Below are 17,331 nucleotides of genomic sequence, written 5' to 3'. Positions count from 1 at the left end.
TGGTGAGGAAATACGTTCCTGGTTTTAATTATTATTTTTATTTTTATTTTATGTTTTTTTTATTGCAGTAATGGAAAATAATGGAACATTGTATTAATGTACTGCTAGAATTCCTCATAGAAAACATGGGAGTGTTTTTTTTATTAGTGAATGTACATTTATGAATATGAAAATGTTCCATTAGCACAATTAGATTCATGAGGTAAAATTGTTTTTCCTCTATCCTTATTATAGTTAAGGAAACCTAGCAGCAAATTCTCCCATAATAAACAAAGGTCATCAGGAATATAACAATTATAAAACTAATTTCTTTACATGTTGACAATGCCAAAATAAATGCAAAACTGTTTCTGGATGCACAACACAAAAAGTATAGTTAATTGTTAGTCTTTTTTGAATTTCTTCAGGTAATGTTTCGCATGTTAATACTTATAGATCATTTTGAAAGATACCTCTTTTGACCTTGTTAACTAGCAGGTATTTGTGTGGGAAAAAAACCCGACTTTTTTCAAACAGATATTATTGACAAATGTATTCCTGTAAGTTGTGACATAAGGAATAGACACAATATCCCTTTGAAATAAAACACTTCTGTTGTCCTGAGGGAGCAAGGAGAAACACATTTTTCCTATTGGAGAGACACGGTGGATACATTTAAATGTAGGTGTAGACGCGTGACGAGATCGGAATTCCATGATAAGAACAAGAAAGCTGCATGAACTGTCAAGTCTAGGCACGGCCTTAGTGATGCCAGTGTAACTACAATGTAACAAGTGACCCCAGATGGTTTCTTCATGTAAACACATGCACATTTAGTGAGGGCGTTCTGTGAGAACAAGAAGTGAATGGGTCCCGAAAGCTCGCGAGATTCGGTGGGCAGGACGGAGAGCTCGCTAAAGCTAAACAGTCTGTCGGAGGCAAATAAAACTAAAACCAAGCACAAATATGTCTGGACGCTCGGTTCGCGCTGAGACACGAAGCCGCGCTAAAGATGACATGAAGAAGGTGATGGCGGCCATTGAGAGGGTCAGAAGATGGTAAGTTCAACACTATTTATTTGTGTGAAAGATCATTAAAGATTGCCGATACAGAAAGTTCAGCGACATGGAGGCGTGGTTTGAGACAGAATGACAGTGAAAGACCGAGAGCACAGCCAATGATTATCACTGTAAAGCTTTCTCCCTCGAGACAAGTGGCTTTTCAACAAGAGGCGGGACCCAAAAGTACACTTGTGTAAAGCTAGTTAGCTAGCTTGCTTATAATTGGGGAATGGACAGACAGGCTAGCAATCGAACTATGCAGTGACTGTCGTGTAGTAATCAATAAAATACTAGCCAACCATAGCCAGTGAGGTATCCTCGCTTATTTGTAGCAGCTTCCACTAATAGCATTGCATTCATTGGTATAATTCCACTATATGGAAGGGATATGTGAACGGTTTGTACAATCTGGAATCCTTGGTGCACTTGACCCTTGAACTATCTGAACGTGAAGGAGCGCACTCATTGTTTTCTACAGGGAGAAGAAATGGGTCACTGTTGGAGACACATCTTTGAGGATATTCAAATGGGTACCAGTGGTGGATACAAAAGAAGTAAGTTATTTTCTTATTTATCAACCTAAGTAGCAATGTCAGTTTGTAATGCTTTGTCTTCTTGTAGGAGAAGAGTAAGGTGGTCCCGGCTGGAGCAGTCAGGGAGCTGAATAGCTTCTCCACAGATCCAGCCTCAGAAAACACACATTCAAGTCATCTGGATTTTCATGGTGAGGATGGAAGACTGTTTTGAGTGACATACAGTGCATTTGGAAAGTATTCCATCCCCTTCCCTTTTTCCACATTTGGTACGTTACAGCCATATTCTAAAATGAGTTCAATTATTTTCCCCTCCTCATCAATCTACACACAATACCCCACAATGACAAAGCAAAAACAGGTTTTTGCAAATTTCTTACAAATAACAACAGATACCTTATTTACTTAAGTATTCAGACCCTTTGCTATGAGACTCAAAATTGAGCTCAAGTGCATCCTGTTTCCATTGATCAGCCTTGATGTTTCTACTCAGGTAACCTAGTGGTTTGAGCATTGGGCCAGTAACTGAAAGGTTGCTGGGTCGAATCCCTAAGCTGACAAGGTAAACATCTGTTGTTCTGCCCCTGAACAAGGCAGTTAACCCACTGTTCCCCAGGCGCCGTGGATGTCGTTTTAATGCAGCACCCCACAGCTCTCTTGATTCAGAGGGGTTGGGTTAAATGCAGAAGACACATTTCAGTTGAATGCATTCAGTTGTACAACTGACTAGGTATTGCCCTTTCCTTTCCTTGATTGTCCACCTGTGTTAATTCAATTGAATGGACATGATTTGGAAAGGCACTCACCTGTGTATATAAGGTCCCACCGTTGACAGTGCTTGTCAGAGCAAAAACCAAGCCACGAGGTTGAATGAATTGTCCGTAGAGACAGGATTGTGTCGAAGCACAGATCTGGGGAATGGTATCAAAAAATGTCTGCAGCATTGAAGGTCCCAAAGAACACAGTGGCCTCCATCATTCTAAAATGGAAGAAGTTTGTAACCACCAAGACTCTTCCTAGAGCTGGCTGCCAGGCCAAACTGAGCAATCTGGGGAGAAGGGCCTTGGTCAGGGAGGTGATCAAGAACCCGATGGTCACTCTGACAGCTCCAGAGTTCCTCTGGAGATGGGAGAACCTTCCAGAAGGACAACCATCTCTGTAGCACTCCACCAATCAGGGCTTTATGGTAGAGTGGCCAGATGGAAGCCACTCCTCAGTAAAAGGCTCATGACTGGCCACTTGGAGTTTGCCAAAAGGCACAAGATTCTCTGGTGTGATGAAACCAAGATTCAATTCTTTGGCCTAAATGCCAAGTGTCACATCTGGAGGAAACCTGGCACCATCCCTACGGTGAAGCATGGTGGTGGCAGCATGCTATGGGGATGTTTTTCAGTGGCAGGGACTGGGAGACTAGTCAGGATTGAGCAGAAGATGAATGGAGCAAAGTACACATAGATCCTTGATGATAACCTGCTACAGAGCGCTACCCTTCCAACTGGTTCACCTTCCAACAGGACAACGACCCTAAGCACACAGCCAAGACAATTAAGGAGTGGCTTTGGGACAAGTCTCTGAATGTCCTTGAGTGGCCCATCCAGAGTCCGGACTTGTACCCGATTGAAGATATCTGGAGAGACCTGAAAATAGCTATGCAGTGACGCTCCACATCCAACCTGACAGAGCTTGAGAGGATCTGCAGAGAAGAATGGGAGAAACGCCCCAAATACAGGTGTGTTAAGCTTGTAGCATCAAACCCAAGAAGACTCGTGGCTGTAATCACTGCCAAGGGAGTAACAGGTCTGAATACCTATGTAAATGTGATTATTTTTTTAAATAAAATAAAAATGTAATTGATTTTTAATACATTTGCAAACATGGTTTTGCTTTGTCATTATGGGGTACTGTGTGTAGATTCACGAGTATTTTTAAAATGTATTTTTTTAATCCATTTTAGAATAAGGCTGTAATGTAACAAAATGTGAAAAAGTCAAGGGGTCCGAATGCACTGTATGACCTCACCATATGCTGGCCTAGAGCTCTTTCCATTTCCTCATATTCCCTGTACTCTCTTCCTCCCCAGATGAGAACAGTAACCAGAGCTCTCTGTCTGATGCGTACCAGCCCAAAGTGGACAGCAGCAGTAACTCTAGCCCCCAGCCTAGTGAACCTCTGAGCCCCAAGAACCTGTGTGACTTCCGCACAGATGACTCACAGCCCCCGACTCTGGGCCAGGAGATCATGGAGGGTAAGATGGACAGATGTACACACACACACACTTACCTCTACACGGGAACATTAACTGAAGATCTTTTTCAATTATTCTGATGTCAACTAAGAAGGTCAAATATATCTTCAGATTCTTTAAGAGGTTTTAAGTAAATGTTTATTTATTTCACTTATCTTTTTTTCCAGAGCCGTCATTGCCAAGTGAACTGGCTGACGAACCTCCGTTGCTAATTAAAGAGGACTTGTTGCCCCGCACTCCTCAGGTAAAGCGCATCTAACATCTCAATGATCATTCCACTTCGACACCACAGCTTTGTCACTCAACCGATTTACACTGAACAAAATTATAAATACAACAATTTCAAAGATTTTACTGAGTTACAGTTCATATAAGAAAATCAATCAATCAATCAGTCAATTGAAATGAACTCTGCCCTAATCTATGAATTTCACATGACTGGGAATACATATATGCGTTTGTTGGTCACATATACCTTAACGATAGGGGCATTGATCAGATATTAGTCAGTATTTGTGGTGGCCACCATTTGCCTCATGCAGCACGACACATCTCCTTCCCATAGAGTTGATCAGGCTGTTGATTGTGACCTGTGGAATGTTATCCCACTCCTCTTCAATGGCTGTGCAAAGTTGTTAGATATTGGTGGGAACTGGAACACGTCGATCCAGAGCATCCCAAACATGCTCAATGGGAGACATGTCTGGTAAGTATGCAGGCCATGGAAGAATTGGGACATTTTCAGCTTCCAGGAATTGTGTACAGATCCTTGCGACATGGGGCCGTGAATTATCGTGCTGAAACTTGAGGTGATGGCGGCGGATGATTGGCACGACAATGGGCCTCAGGAACGCGTCACGATATCTCTCTGCATTCAAATTGCCATTGATAAAATGCAATTGTGTTTGTTGTCCGTAGCTTATGCCTGCTCATACCATAGCCCCATAGTGGCAGTGGGGTTATCTGTTCACAATGTTGGCATCAGCAAACCGCTCGCCCAAACAAAGCCGTACACGGTGTCTGCCATCTGCCCGGTACAGTTGAAACAGGGATTCATCCATGAAGAGCACACTTCTCCAGCATGCCAGTGGCCATCGAAGGTGAACATTTGCCTACTGAAGTCGGTTACGACGCCGAACCACAGTCAGGTCAAGACCCTGGTGAGGAAAATGAGCACGCAGATGTTCTTCCCTGAGGTGGTTTCTGACAGTTTGTGCAGAAATTCTTTGGGTGTGCAAACACGTTTCATCAGCTGTCCAGGTGGCTGGTCTCAGACCATCCAACAGGTGAAGAAGACTGATGTGGAGGTCCTGGGCTGGCATGGTTACATGTGGTCTGCGGTTGTAGGGCCTGTTGGATGTACTGCCAAATTCTCTAAAATTACATTGGAGGCGGCTTAAGGTAAAGAAATGAACATTCAATTCTTTGGTAACAGCTCTGGTGGACAGTCCTGCAGGCTGCATGCCAATTGCACGCTCCATCAAAACTTGAGACATCTGTGGCACATTTTAGAGGGGCCTTTTAAGGTGCACCTGTGCAATGATGATGTTGTTTAATCAGCTTCTTGATGTGCCCCACTTGTCAGGTGGATGGATTGTCTCGGCAAATAAGAAATGCCCTCGAACAGGGGTGTAAATACATTTGTGCACAAAATTTGAGAGGAACAAGCTTATTGTGCGGATGGAACATTTCTGGGATCTTTTATTTCAGCTCATGTGACCAACATTTTACATGTTGCGCTTTATATTTTTGTTCAATATACACTACCATTCAAACGTTTGGGGTCACTTAGAAATGTCCTTGTTTTTGAAAGAAAAGCAACTTATTTTGTCCATTTAAAATAACATCAAATTGATCAGAAATACAGTGTAGACATTGTTAATGTTGTAAATGACTTTTGGAGCCCGAAACGACTGATAAAAAAAATGCATATCTACAGAGGCCCATTATCAGCAACCATCACTCCTGTCTTCCAATGGAACACTGTGTTAGCTAATCCAAGTTTATAATTTTACAAGGCTAATTGATCGTTAGCAAACCATTTTGCAATTGTTAGCACAGCTGAAAACTGTTATTCTGATTAAAGAAGCAATAAAACGGGCCTTCTTTAGTTGAATATCTGGAGCATCAGCATTTGTGGGTTCAATTACAGGCTCAAAATGGCCAGAAACTAAGCACTTTCTTCTGAAACTCGTCAGTCTATTCTTGTTCTGAGAAATGAAGGCTATTCCAAGCGAGAAATTGCCAAGAAAAATTGCCATGAAGATCTCGTACAGCGCTGTGTACTACTCCCATCACAGAACAGTGCAAACTGCCCCTAACCAGAATAGAAAGAGGATGGGAGGCCCCGGTGCTCAACTGAGCAAGAGGACAAGTACATTAGTGTCTCACAAGTCCTCAATTGGCAGCTTGATTAAATAGTATGCGCAAAACACCAGACTCGACGTCAACAGTGAAGAGGCAACTCCGGGATGCTGACCTTCCAGGCAGAGTTTCTCTGTCCAGTGTCTGTGTTCTTTTGCCCATCTTAATCTTTTCTTTTTATTGGCCAGTCTGAGATCACTTTTTCTTTGCAACTCTGCCTAGATGGCCAGCATCCTGGAGTCGCCACTTCACTATTGTCGTTGAGACTGGTGTTTTGTGGGTACTATTTAATGAAGCTGCCAGTTGAGGACTTGTGAGGCGTCTGTTTCTCAAACTTGACACTAATGTACTTGTCCTCTTGCTCAGTTGTGCACTGGGGCCTCCTACTCCTTTCTATTCTGGTTAGAGACAGTTTGTGCTGTTCTGTGATGGGAGTAGTACACAGTGTTGTATGAGATCTTCAGTTTCCTGGCAATTTTTAGCATGGAATAGCCTTCATTTCTGAGAACAATAATAGACTGACGAGTTTCAGAAGAAAGTTCTTTGTTTCTGGCCATTTTGAGCCTGTAATCGAACCCACAAATGCTGATGCTCCAGATATTCAACAAGTCTAAAGGTCAGTTTTATTGCTTCTTTAATCAGAACAATAGTTTTTAGCTTTGCTAACATAATTGCAAAAGAGTTTTCTAATGATCAATTAGCCTTTTAAAATTATAAACTTGGATTAGCTAACACAATGTGCCATTGGAAGACAGGCCCATTATCAGCAACCATCACTCCTATGTAGATATTCCATCAAAATAAATGAAATAAATCAGCCGTTTCCAGCTACAGTAGTCATTTACAACATTAACAATGTCTACACTGTATTTCTGATCAATTTGATGTTATTTTAATAGACAAAGTTCAAAAACAAGGACATCTCTAAGTGACACCAAACCTTTGAACAGTAGTGCACTTACAAGACTATTTAAAACAGCACATCAAACTCCTAGTTTGTCCATCAATCTAGGAGTTATACAGTATGCATAAAACTAAATAAAACAGATTCAAACAAACCTGGCTGTATTTCCCCACACAGGAGGAAGAGGAGTGTTCTGGAGCTCCACCACTGAAGAGGGTGTGTTCTGAGCAGAACTCTGTCCTGCAGAGCTCCTCAATGATGAGCTAACACACTGCACATAGCATCAGACTCGGACCCAATTCACTTCAGGCACTTTGTTGAATCTCATTTTTTGTTTTGGAAAAATTGTCTATCATTTTCAATGACAGACATTTCTGGTTCATAAATTGAACAAAACATTTTAAACAAATTGAACTCTAAACTAATTTGCTGATTTTAAAATAAAAAATGCTTTGAACCAGGCTTAGCTTTTAGTCAGCGAGTTGCACGACTGCAAGTCTATCCTCCGATGACTGCAATGGATACGTTTTAAGGACCAGACATATAGAAGGACCACCATACTTGTTATGATTTTATATTGAATCTCTTTCAAAGTGATTTCATTTTTCCCTTAAAGGACCCATGAATATGTAGTTTAGTTGACACTATTTAGTTTCAATGGATTAACAGCGGAATAGAAAACCAAAGCACTCTACCACCACTCTCCCGAGGTAGTGCAGTCTGGTAGGTTACATGTATGCCCTTTTTTAATTTTCTTTGATTTTTCTGTCTACAAATATAACTTTTCACGTGAACTATTTATTGCAAGGCAATGACAGAAAATGTATGAAGTAATAGTTGAATTAAGCTATGGTCAGTGTTGTAGGTTTTAAGTCTGATTGGCTCTATTTTGAATGCAGCTTCATATTGTGCCATTGACACTTGTTTACTCAATGCTAGCTGTCAGGATCTTTTGTCAGTTTTGACGATTTCTAAATCAAGTGTTATATCCGTCCATCCAGGACACGCTGGTGTGCAAATCAAACGCACTAAGTTTAACATTGTAGAATGTTTCAAAATTACAAGTACTGTATGTGATGTTTTTGAAGTTACTTAAATGATGCTACTAGGTCCTTATTTTTTTGTTTATCTCTTAAAGATGTCTCAGTTATTTAAGAGTTCATTTATAAAATGAACACAGATTGTTTCAGTCTAAAATCTGTCTTGAGTTATCGTCCTTAGTAACCCAAGGAAGCACTTGTCTTTCTCAGAGATATGTTTTATGTTTATATTTTACTTGAGTGAAATTAGGAAATTTAATTGATCAGGTTAGCATGTACACTGACTATTTTATGTTATTTTGGAATGATTGTAATACTTAATAGTAACCATTTTATTTATTGTACCAGTCAAAAATTTGGACACCTACCCATTCAAGGGTTTTTCTTAATTTTTACTATTTTCTACATTGTAGAATAATAGTGAAGACATCAAAATTATGAAATAACACATATGGAATCATGTAGTAACCAAAAAAGTGTTAAACAAGTTTAAATATATTTTAGATTCTTCAAAGTAGCCACCCTTTGCCTTGATGACAGCCCTGCTCACTCTCTCAACCAGCTTCATGAGGTAGTCACCAGGAATGCTTTTCCAACAGGCTTGAAGGAGTTCCTACAAATGCTAAGCACTTGTTGGTTGCTTTTCCTTCAATCTGCGGTCCAACTCATCCCAAACCATCTCAATTGGGTTGAGGTCGGGTGATTGTGGAGGCCAGGTCATCTGATGCAGCACTCCATCACTCTCCTTGGTCAAATAGACCTTACATAGCCTAGAGGTGTGCTTTGGGTCATTGTCCTGTTGAAAAACAAATGATAGTCCCACTAAGCGCAAACCAGATGGGATGGCGTATCACTACAGAATGCTATGGTAGCCATGCTGGTTAAGCGTGCTTTGAATTCTAAATAAATCGCAGTGTCCCCAACAAAGCAACCCCCACACCATCACACCACCTCCGTGCTTCACGTTGGGAACCAGATTTCCACCGGTCTAATGTCCATTGCTCGTGTTTCTTGGCCCAAGCAAGTCTCTTATTCTTATTGGTGTCCTTTAGTAGTGGTTTCTTTGCAGCAGTTTGACCATGAAGGCCTGATTCACACAGTCTCCTCTGAACAGTTGAGATGTCTGTTACTTGAACTCTGTGAAGCATTTATTTGGGCTGCAATCAGAGGTGTATTTAATTGCCAATTTCTGAGGCTGGTAACTAATGAACTTATCCTCTGCAGCACAGGTAACTCTGGGTCTTCCTTTCCTGTTGTGGTCGTCATGAGAGCCAATTTCATCATAGCGGTTGATGGTTTTTGCGACTGCTTTGAACTTTGGAAGTTCTTGAAATTTTACGAATTGGCTGACCTTTATGGCTTAAAGTTATGATGGACTGTTATTTCTCTTTTGCTTATTTGAGCTGTTCTTTCCATTTAATATGGACTTAGCCCGATTTGGTAAAAGACTATCTTCTGTATACCAACCCAACCTTGTCACAACACAACTGATTGGCTCAAATGCATTAAGAAGGAAAGAGATTCCACAAATGTACTTTTAAGAAGACACACTTGTTAATTGAAAGGCATTCCAGGTGACTACCTCATGAAGCTGGTTGAGAGAATGCAAAGCTGTCAAAGGCTGGCTACTTTAAAGAATCTAAAATAGAAAATGTTTTGATTTGTTTAACACTTTTTTGGTTACTAAATGATTCCATATGTGTTATTTCATAGTTTGTCTTAACTATTATTCTACAATGTAGAAAACAGTAAAAAAAATAAAGAAAAGGCCTGGAATGAGTAGGTGTGTCCAAATGTTTGACTGGTACTATATATATATATATCTCATTTATGAAAGAAATGCTGTAATATTTGGGACTGGGCGACAAAAGTTAACTCCCGCAATATCGGTAGTTATTACCAATTTGTAACAGTTATAATTTTCAGTCTTATTAATTCATTGTACTGTTAGTCTCTTGATAAGACATGATTATTTCAAGTGATGCCAGTATGTTGAATGGGCCACTAAAACTAAGGCATTTACAATGTGATGACTTCTGTATGCATATTTAAATTACCACCTTGCAGATTAATTTTGGATATTAGGCCTATTCTGCTAATGGATTATTTTATTTTTTAAGAAGGATGTTTTGAGAAGTTTGTAAGGAGTACTTTGTATTTTATTGTAATTTTCCAAGTACAAATTATTTTATAAAGGAGTATGGATTTGGAAATCTGCAGATTCTATTGTTTGAATTTCTTTTTGAATACACATATACCATGTGTTTTTAGTGAAGTGTTATATGCCTTAAGAAATGTGTTGTACATCAGTTCTACATCGGGTGAACTAGGCCATAAAGGAATCTTTCCAATAGATGGAGCTAGAGTGCACACAACCAATTCCATCAGTTGACATTCTACCTTGCTCTGGTGTGCTTACATTTTTGAAATTTAAACATTACACACACAAGCATGTACGGGTAATTAAGTCATCTTGGCAAACCAGAACCAAATATTGTGTGAGCGCTATGTTTCCGTCCATCACGAGAGATGTGTGATAAATGACAATTGAATCTGTTTACAGATCGGATAGTACTGTAAGGACTGTATTAAATCCGTATCGTGGAAGTTTAGTGTTACATTTTAAAGGTAATGTTCCCAGCGTTAGTGGAGACTGCATATGTCGGCTCAATCGGAAATTACCGTTACATTTCTAATGCTTCAGCGATACAGATTTAATAGAGCCCTAGATCTAATCATGTCATATTTCATCAACTGGTGGCACTTCTCAATTGATTATGATACATGTGCCTGGCTGTACACAATTGATTAAATAAACACACTTAAGTTAGATGGCACATGGTTGGTCTGTGATACAGTATTCTTCCAGGACAGGACCTGCTATTGTTTCCCATGTGACGAGGACAATGAGTTGCACAGTAAGATCAGCCTAGCCAAATGTCTGTACTGTATTGTTACTGTAGTCATCCAGGCCTATGGGAAAACCGCCTGACTACTGACTCACACTGGCAAATGATGAATCTCCATCAGAAACATAAAGCCTATGCGTGTGCACCATGAACTGAACTATGGACATTTTGATCATTGACAGGTACAGAGTGCATTATATTTTCAGAAGATGAATTCCAAAGTAATGCATGAAGAATTAAAGCCATTAAATGATCTTAATCTTGCATTACTTTGTAGTGTGTCCTCTGAAAATGTACTGAATGCTGTACCTGTCAATCCTTTTCTCCCAATCAGCTCAATTTCTCAGAACCTTTTGAATAACAACCCACAGCAAGTGAACAGATATGACATTGACCTTTAATATTAATCACAGATTTAAAAAGAAACATCTTTATTAATATACCATCAGCTTGCCTGAACTGTACACTGTCATCTTATCTGTATGGACATCCATTTTAGTATTTGAATACAGCTATTCCTGAATATCATACATATATATTAAGGTTCTGTGTTTACTTTAGTGAAATAACCAGATGCTCATTTAAAACACTCCCACTGAACACATATGTAGCGGGCCAGTGACTAACCTTGGGCTAGCGGCAGTTAGTGGTGACATGACATGATGTTTTAAGGACGGGGGTAGCTTATAGCAAAATTTCTTGACATCAGCAAAAAAATTAACTTTCCTCTAATTTGACATTTAATTCTTCCTCTGAGTTCTCAACTGTCTACAAATTAAGTGCCACACTGACATGTTCAAGTAGATAAAGCCAATTGGATTCTGAATCGCTACTCCGTATCAGCACTGCTGCAATGGTTTCTGGGTCCTGAGATCAAACAGAAAAAGACAGGAAATGAACACGATGCTTCTTGCTCTGTCGTCATCGACACGCGGGCCAGATGGCTGGGATAAGTGCTCTGCCAGGATGGAAACAAACACTACATCTCCCATACTGTGCTGGGACACTTTGGCCAGACTTTTTAGTCTTTGAAATATTCTTCTATGTCCCAGAACTGTGTGGCCTGATCAGTGGCAAATTCATTGACGACCAGGTGGTCCCTCTTGAAACCCGTTCCACCTGAAAGACATTTCACAAATGGTTCCTTTTAGGCAACAATCTTTTTTCTACTGTGTCTTGGAGACAACTGTTAATAGGTTACAACCATGCTTTTTTCCCCTAATGTATTTGTATAACTGGAAATACAGCATTTCATGGTTCTGGGAATAACCAATTATATACCAATACAATTTCTAGCTCTTTTCTGAGATGGCTCTGTGAATATGGTTGTTATGATCTCAAAATAGATCCTCCACTAAGTATAGCATACGGTAGTTAAGTTCAGCAGCAGTACACAACAGAAACCTGCTCTCCACTATTACAGTAGGCTCCTCTGTGTTTATCAAAGACCATACATTATATTGGATCTCTAAGGTCTCACCTCTGAAGTCCAGTACTAGTTTGTGGTTGAGATGGGAAGAGATGGTTCCGTTGTGGTTCAGGCTCCATCTCTGGTGTGTGCGTCCATGCTCCGCCCACAGGGCCACTCTGGCCCCAACTGTTGCCTTCCCCCCGATCACTGAAAGACACGCCTTACTGGCCTATAGGCAACACACACCGTGTCAATATTACACACAGATACTGCATATTACACACACACACACACACACACATTCTACAGTACACACACACACATGCACAGATACCTACCATAGCATAACATAGGGAAGAGGATTGCATATTTCCCAGAATATTCCCATTCTAGTTTTGCTTAAATGTTGAGACTCTCTTTTTCTCTCCCCTAATGCACGCACAGGCACACACACACCTTGCAGCGGAGCAGCCCTCCAGTGAAGAGCCAGCGCTGGGTGTCCAGAGAGCAGGCCGGGGACAGGATCACTCCGGCTGGGGAGGAGTCGTCCTTGACACTCTCAGAGGTCAGCAGTGAGCCCAGAGCACGGCTCTTCACCTGTACATACAGCCTGGGCTGGAGGGAGACCACACAAAAAGCACACCGTACAGACTGAATGAGGATCAACAACTTTCACAGTATTTTATATAAACCCTAGGCAATGCTGCAGGGAAACTACATTGTTCACAAAAGGGAAAAACTAACTTATAATTTAAAATAACTGAAGTGGTTACCTAGCATTGGTTGTGTAGGTTTCGCCATTTGTATTGTACTCAAACTACACTGAACAAAAATATAAACGTTTGTATAAGGAAATCAGTCATTTGAAAAATTAATTAGGCCCTAATCTATGGATTTCACATGACTGGGAATACAGATATGTACAGTGCCTTGCGAAAGTATTCGGCCCCCTTGAACTTTGCGACCTTTTGCCACATTTCAGGCTTCAAACATAAAGATATAAAACTATTTTTTTGTGAAGAATCAACAACAAGTGGGACACAATCATGAAGTGGAACGACATTTATTGGATATTTCAAACTTTTTTAACAAATCAAAAACCGAAAAATAGGGCGTGCAAAATTATTCAGCCCCCTTAAGTTAATACTTTGTAGCGCCACCTTTTGCTGCGATTACAGCTGTAAGTCGCTTGGGGTATGTCTCTATCAGTTTTGCACATCGAGAGACTGACATTTTTTCCCATTCCTCATTGCAAAACAGCTCGAGCTCAGTGAGGTTGGATGGAGAGCATTTGTGAACAGCAGTTTTCAGTTCTTTCCACAGATTCTCGATTGGATTCAGGTCTGGACTTTGACTTGGCCATTCTAACACCTGGATATGTTTATTTTTGAACCATTCCATTGTAGATTTTGCTTTATATTTTGGACCATTGTCTTGTTGGAAGACAAATCTCCGTCCCAGTCTCAGGTCTTTTGCAGACTCCATCAGGTTTTCTTCCAGAATGGTCCTGTATTTGGCTCCATCCATATTCCCATCAATTTTAACCATCTTCCCTGTCCCTGCTGATGAAAAGCAGGCCCAAACCATGATGCTGCCACCACCATGTTTGACAATGGGTATGGTGTGGTCAGGGTGATGAGCTGTGTTGCTTTTACACCAAACATAACGTTTTGCATTGTTGCCAAAAAGTTCAATTTTGGTTTCATCTGTCCAGAGCACCTTCTTCCACATGTTTGGTGTAGGTGGCTTGTGGCAAACTTTAAACTACACTTTTTATGGATATCTTTAAGAAATGGCTTTCTTCTTGCCACTTCCATAAAGGCCAGATTTTTGCAATATACGACTGATTGTTGTCCTATGGACAGAGTCTCCCACCTCAGCTGTAGATCTCTGCAGTTCATCCAGAGTGATCATGGGCCTCTTGGCTGCATCTCTGATCAGTCTTCTCCTTGTATGAGCTGAAAGTTTAGAGGGACGGCCAGGTCTTGGTAGATTTGCAGTGGTCTGATACTCCTTCCATTTCAATATTATCGCTTGCACAGTGCTCCTTGGGATGTTTAAAGCTTGGGAAATCTTTTTGTATCCAAATCCGGCTTTAAACTTCTTCACAACAGTATCTCGGACCTGCCTGGTGTGTTCCTTGTTCTTCATGATACTCTCTGCGCTTTTAACGGACCTCTGAGACTATCACAGTGCAGGTGCATTTATACGGAGACTTGATTACACACAGGTGGATTGTATTTATCATCATTAGTGATTTAGGTCAACATTGGATCATTCAGAGATCCTCACTGAACTTCTGGAGAGAGTTTGCTGCACTGAAAGTAAAGGGGCTGAATAATGTTGCACGCCCAATTTTTCAGTTTTTGATTTGTTAAAAAAGTTTGAAATATCCAATAAATGTCGTTCCACTTCATGATTGTGTCCCACTTGTTGTTGATTCTTCACAAAAAAATACAGTTTTATATCTTTATGTTTGAAGCCTGAAATGTGGCAAAAGGTCGCAAAGTTCAAGGGGGCCGAATACTTTCGGCAAGGCACTGTATCTGGACGATATTTCTGTGCATTCAAATTGCCATTGATAAAATGCAATTATGTTTGTTGTCCGTATCTTATGCCTGCTCATACCATAACCCCTCCGCCACCATGTGGCACTCTGTTCACAACGTTGATATTAGCAAACCGCTCACCCACACGACGCCATACACGGTGTCTGCCATCTGCCCGGTACAGTTGAAACAGGGATTAATCTGTGAAGAGCACACTTCTCCAGCATGCCAGTGGCCATCGAAGGTGAACATTTGCGAACTGATGTCGGTTGCGACGCCGAACTGCAGTCAGGTCAAGACCCTGGTAAGGACAATGAGCATGCAGATGCTCTTCCCTGAGACGGTTTCTAAATAGTTTGTGCAGAAATTCTTCAGTTGTGCAAACCCACAGACTCATCAGCTGTCAGGGTGGCTGGTCTCAAATGATCCCGCAGGTGAAGCTAGATGTGGGGTCCTGAGCTGGCATGGTTACACGTGGTCTGCGGTTGTGAGGCCGGAGAGGTGAGGACGTAATGCCAAATTCTCGAAAACAACATTGGAGGCAGCTTATGGTAGAGAAATTAACATTCAATTTTGGCAACACGTCTGGTGGACATTCCGGCATTCAGCATGCCTACTGCACGTGGCATTGTGTTGTGTGACAAAACTGGTCTTTTATTGACCCCAGCACAAGGTGCACCTGTGGAATGATCATGCTGTTGAATCTGCTTCTTGATATGCCACAGCTGTCAGGTGGATGGATTATCTTGGCAAAGGTGAAATGCTCACTAACAGGGATGTGAACAAATTTGTGCACAACATTTGATAGAAATAAGCTTTTTGTCCAAGCTATTTGTCCGCATGGAACATTTCTGGGATCTTTTATCTTTTATTTCACTTCATGAAAAATGGGACCAACACTTACACGTTGCGTTTATATTTTTTGTTCAGTGTACTTACTTTTGCAACAAAGTAATAATAACAGGTGCTATCCTACTGGTAGTTCCTCTAAGGTAGTTCCTCTAATGTGAAAACCACCATGTAACACAAGAGAGACAGTCCAGTCTAGAACTCTACATACTGTAGTGCTACATCATCAGTAATATAGCACAGCCATCCATGTTACACCACATAGATGCATGCATGCACACACACAGCTTCAATAATAATACTGTGCCAGTCACACAACCCACTAACACAGTTACACTACAACAGTGTTTCCCAACTCTAGTCCTCAAGTACCCCCAACAGTACAAAAACACACACAAATCTGAGGTTGTTTTATTTGGCCCCCAACTTGCTAGAATCAATATTGTAAATAACCTTGGTCATTTGTCCACCAATGTAAAGCTTACGGCCAGAAACCATGGTGTCTTCTTTGACCCTTGACCTAAACCTTGGTGTCTTCTTTAACCCTAACCTAAACCTTGGTGTCTTCTTTGACCCTGACATAAACCTTGGTGTCTTCTTTAACCCCGACCTAAACCTTGGTGTCTTCTTTGACCCTGACCTAAATCTTGGTGTCTTCTTTAACCATGAACTAAACCTTGGTGTCTTCTTTAACCCTGACCTAAACCTTGGTGTCTTCTTTAACCCTGACCTAAACCTTGGTGTCTTCTTTGACCCTGACCTAAACCTTGGTGTCTTCTTTGACCAGAACATAACCTGAGATCCTCTGGCAGGGCACTGTTGACCATTCCTAAGTCAAGGTATTTTATTAGGATCCCCATTAGTTGCTGTGAAAGCAGTAGCTACTCTTCCTGGGGTCCACACAAAACATGAAATATGACGTAATACAGAACATTAGCAGACAAGAACAGCTCAAGGACAGAACTACATCAATTTTAAAATGGAACACGTGGCCGAGGTTGAAAATGAAGCCTAGGTTGAAAACTAAAGGAGACCGTGCATTTACCATTCGGTCCCTAGACTTTGGAATGGTCTGCCAGAGGAGATCAGGCTTGCAGATTCAGTGCCTCTTTTTAAATTCCTGCAGAAGATACAGCTTTATAAAGATGATTTCAATGTATGATTTTAATTAGTTATCTTTTTTCATTCTCCTTCCTCCTGTCATTGTTTTTCTGTTAGTACTTTATTATTTTATGATGTGAAGTACTTTCTTAATTGTATTGAATAGCACTATACAAATAAAGTTATTATTATTTTTTTTTTGTACCCCTGGACAAGTTCACCTGATTCAACTCACCAAGGGTTTGATGATTAGTTGACAAGTTGAATCAGGTGTGTTTGTCCCGGACTACAAACAGAATGTGTACTGTTGGAGGTACTCGAGGACTGGAGTTGGGAAACACTGCACCACCACCTCCCACATGCACAAACCCCAATGGAATGTGAAC

General features: G+C 40.8%; 2 protein-coding genes across 3 annotated transcripts in view; one reads left to right on the top strand and one right to left on the bottom strand.

Moving 5' to 3' along the window:
- Window positions 1-867: 867 nt before the first annotated feature.
- LOC135550780 (B-cell CLL/lymphoma 7 protein family member B-A-like) lies at window positions 868-10,343 on the top strand. Its single transcript, XM_064981893.1, has 6 exons — window positions 868-1,037; window positions 1,519-1,594; window positions 1,662-1,764; window positions 3,654-3,818; window positions 3,986-4,062; window positions 7,264-10,343. Exons 1-6 carry the CDS (start codon window positions 946-948, stop codon window positions 7,351-7,353), a joined length of 603 nt encoding a protein of 200 aa, XP_064837965.1. The 5' UTR covers window positions 868-945; the 3' UTR covers window positions 7,354-10,343.
- A 1,069-nt stretch (window positions 10,344-11,412) lies between these two features.
- The window catches only part of LOC135550779 (uncharacterized), an 88,722-nt gene continuing 82,803 nt past the window's right edge, over window positions 11,413-17,331 (bottom strand). For both annotated transcript variants that reach the window (XM_064981891.1, XM_064981892.1), the window contains exons 20-22: window positions 12,903-13,061; window positions 12,516-12,675; window positions 11,413-12,154 (exon numbers count right to left, since the gene is read on the bottom strand). In XM_064981891.1, coding sequence (XP_064837963.1) covers window positions 12,057-12,154; window positions 12,516-12,675; window positions 12,903-13,061 — 417 coding nt within the window. In that variant the 3' untranslated portion in view covers window positions 11,413-12,056. The remainder of the gene's footprint in view (window positions 12,155-12,515; window positions 12,676-12,902; window positions 13,062-17,331) is intronic.

This window comes from Oncorhynchus masou, chromosome 12 (assembly GCF_036934945.1).
Source record: "Oncorhynchus masou masou isolate Uvic2021 chromosome 12, UVic_Omas_1.1, whole genome shotgun sequence".
NCBI classification, from domain to species: Eukaryota; Metazoa; Chordata; class Actinopteri; order Salmoniformes; family Salmonidae; genus Oncorhynchus; species Oncorhynchus masou.
The sequence above is the reverse complement of the archived record's forward strand: the minus strand, read 5'-3'. Positions and strand labels throughout refer to the sequence as shown.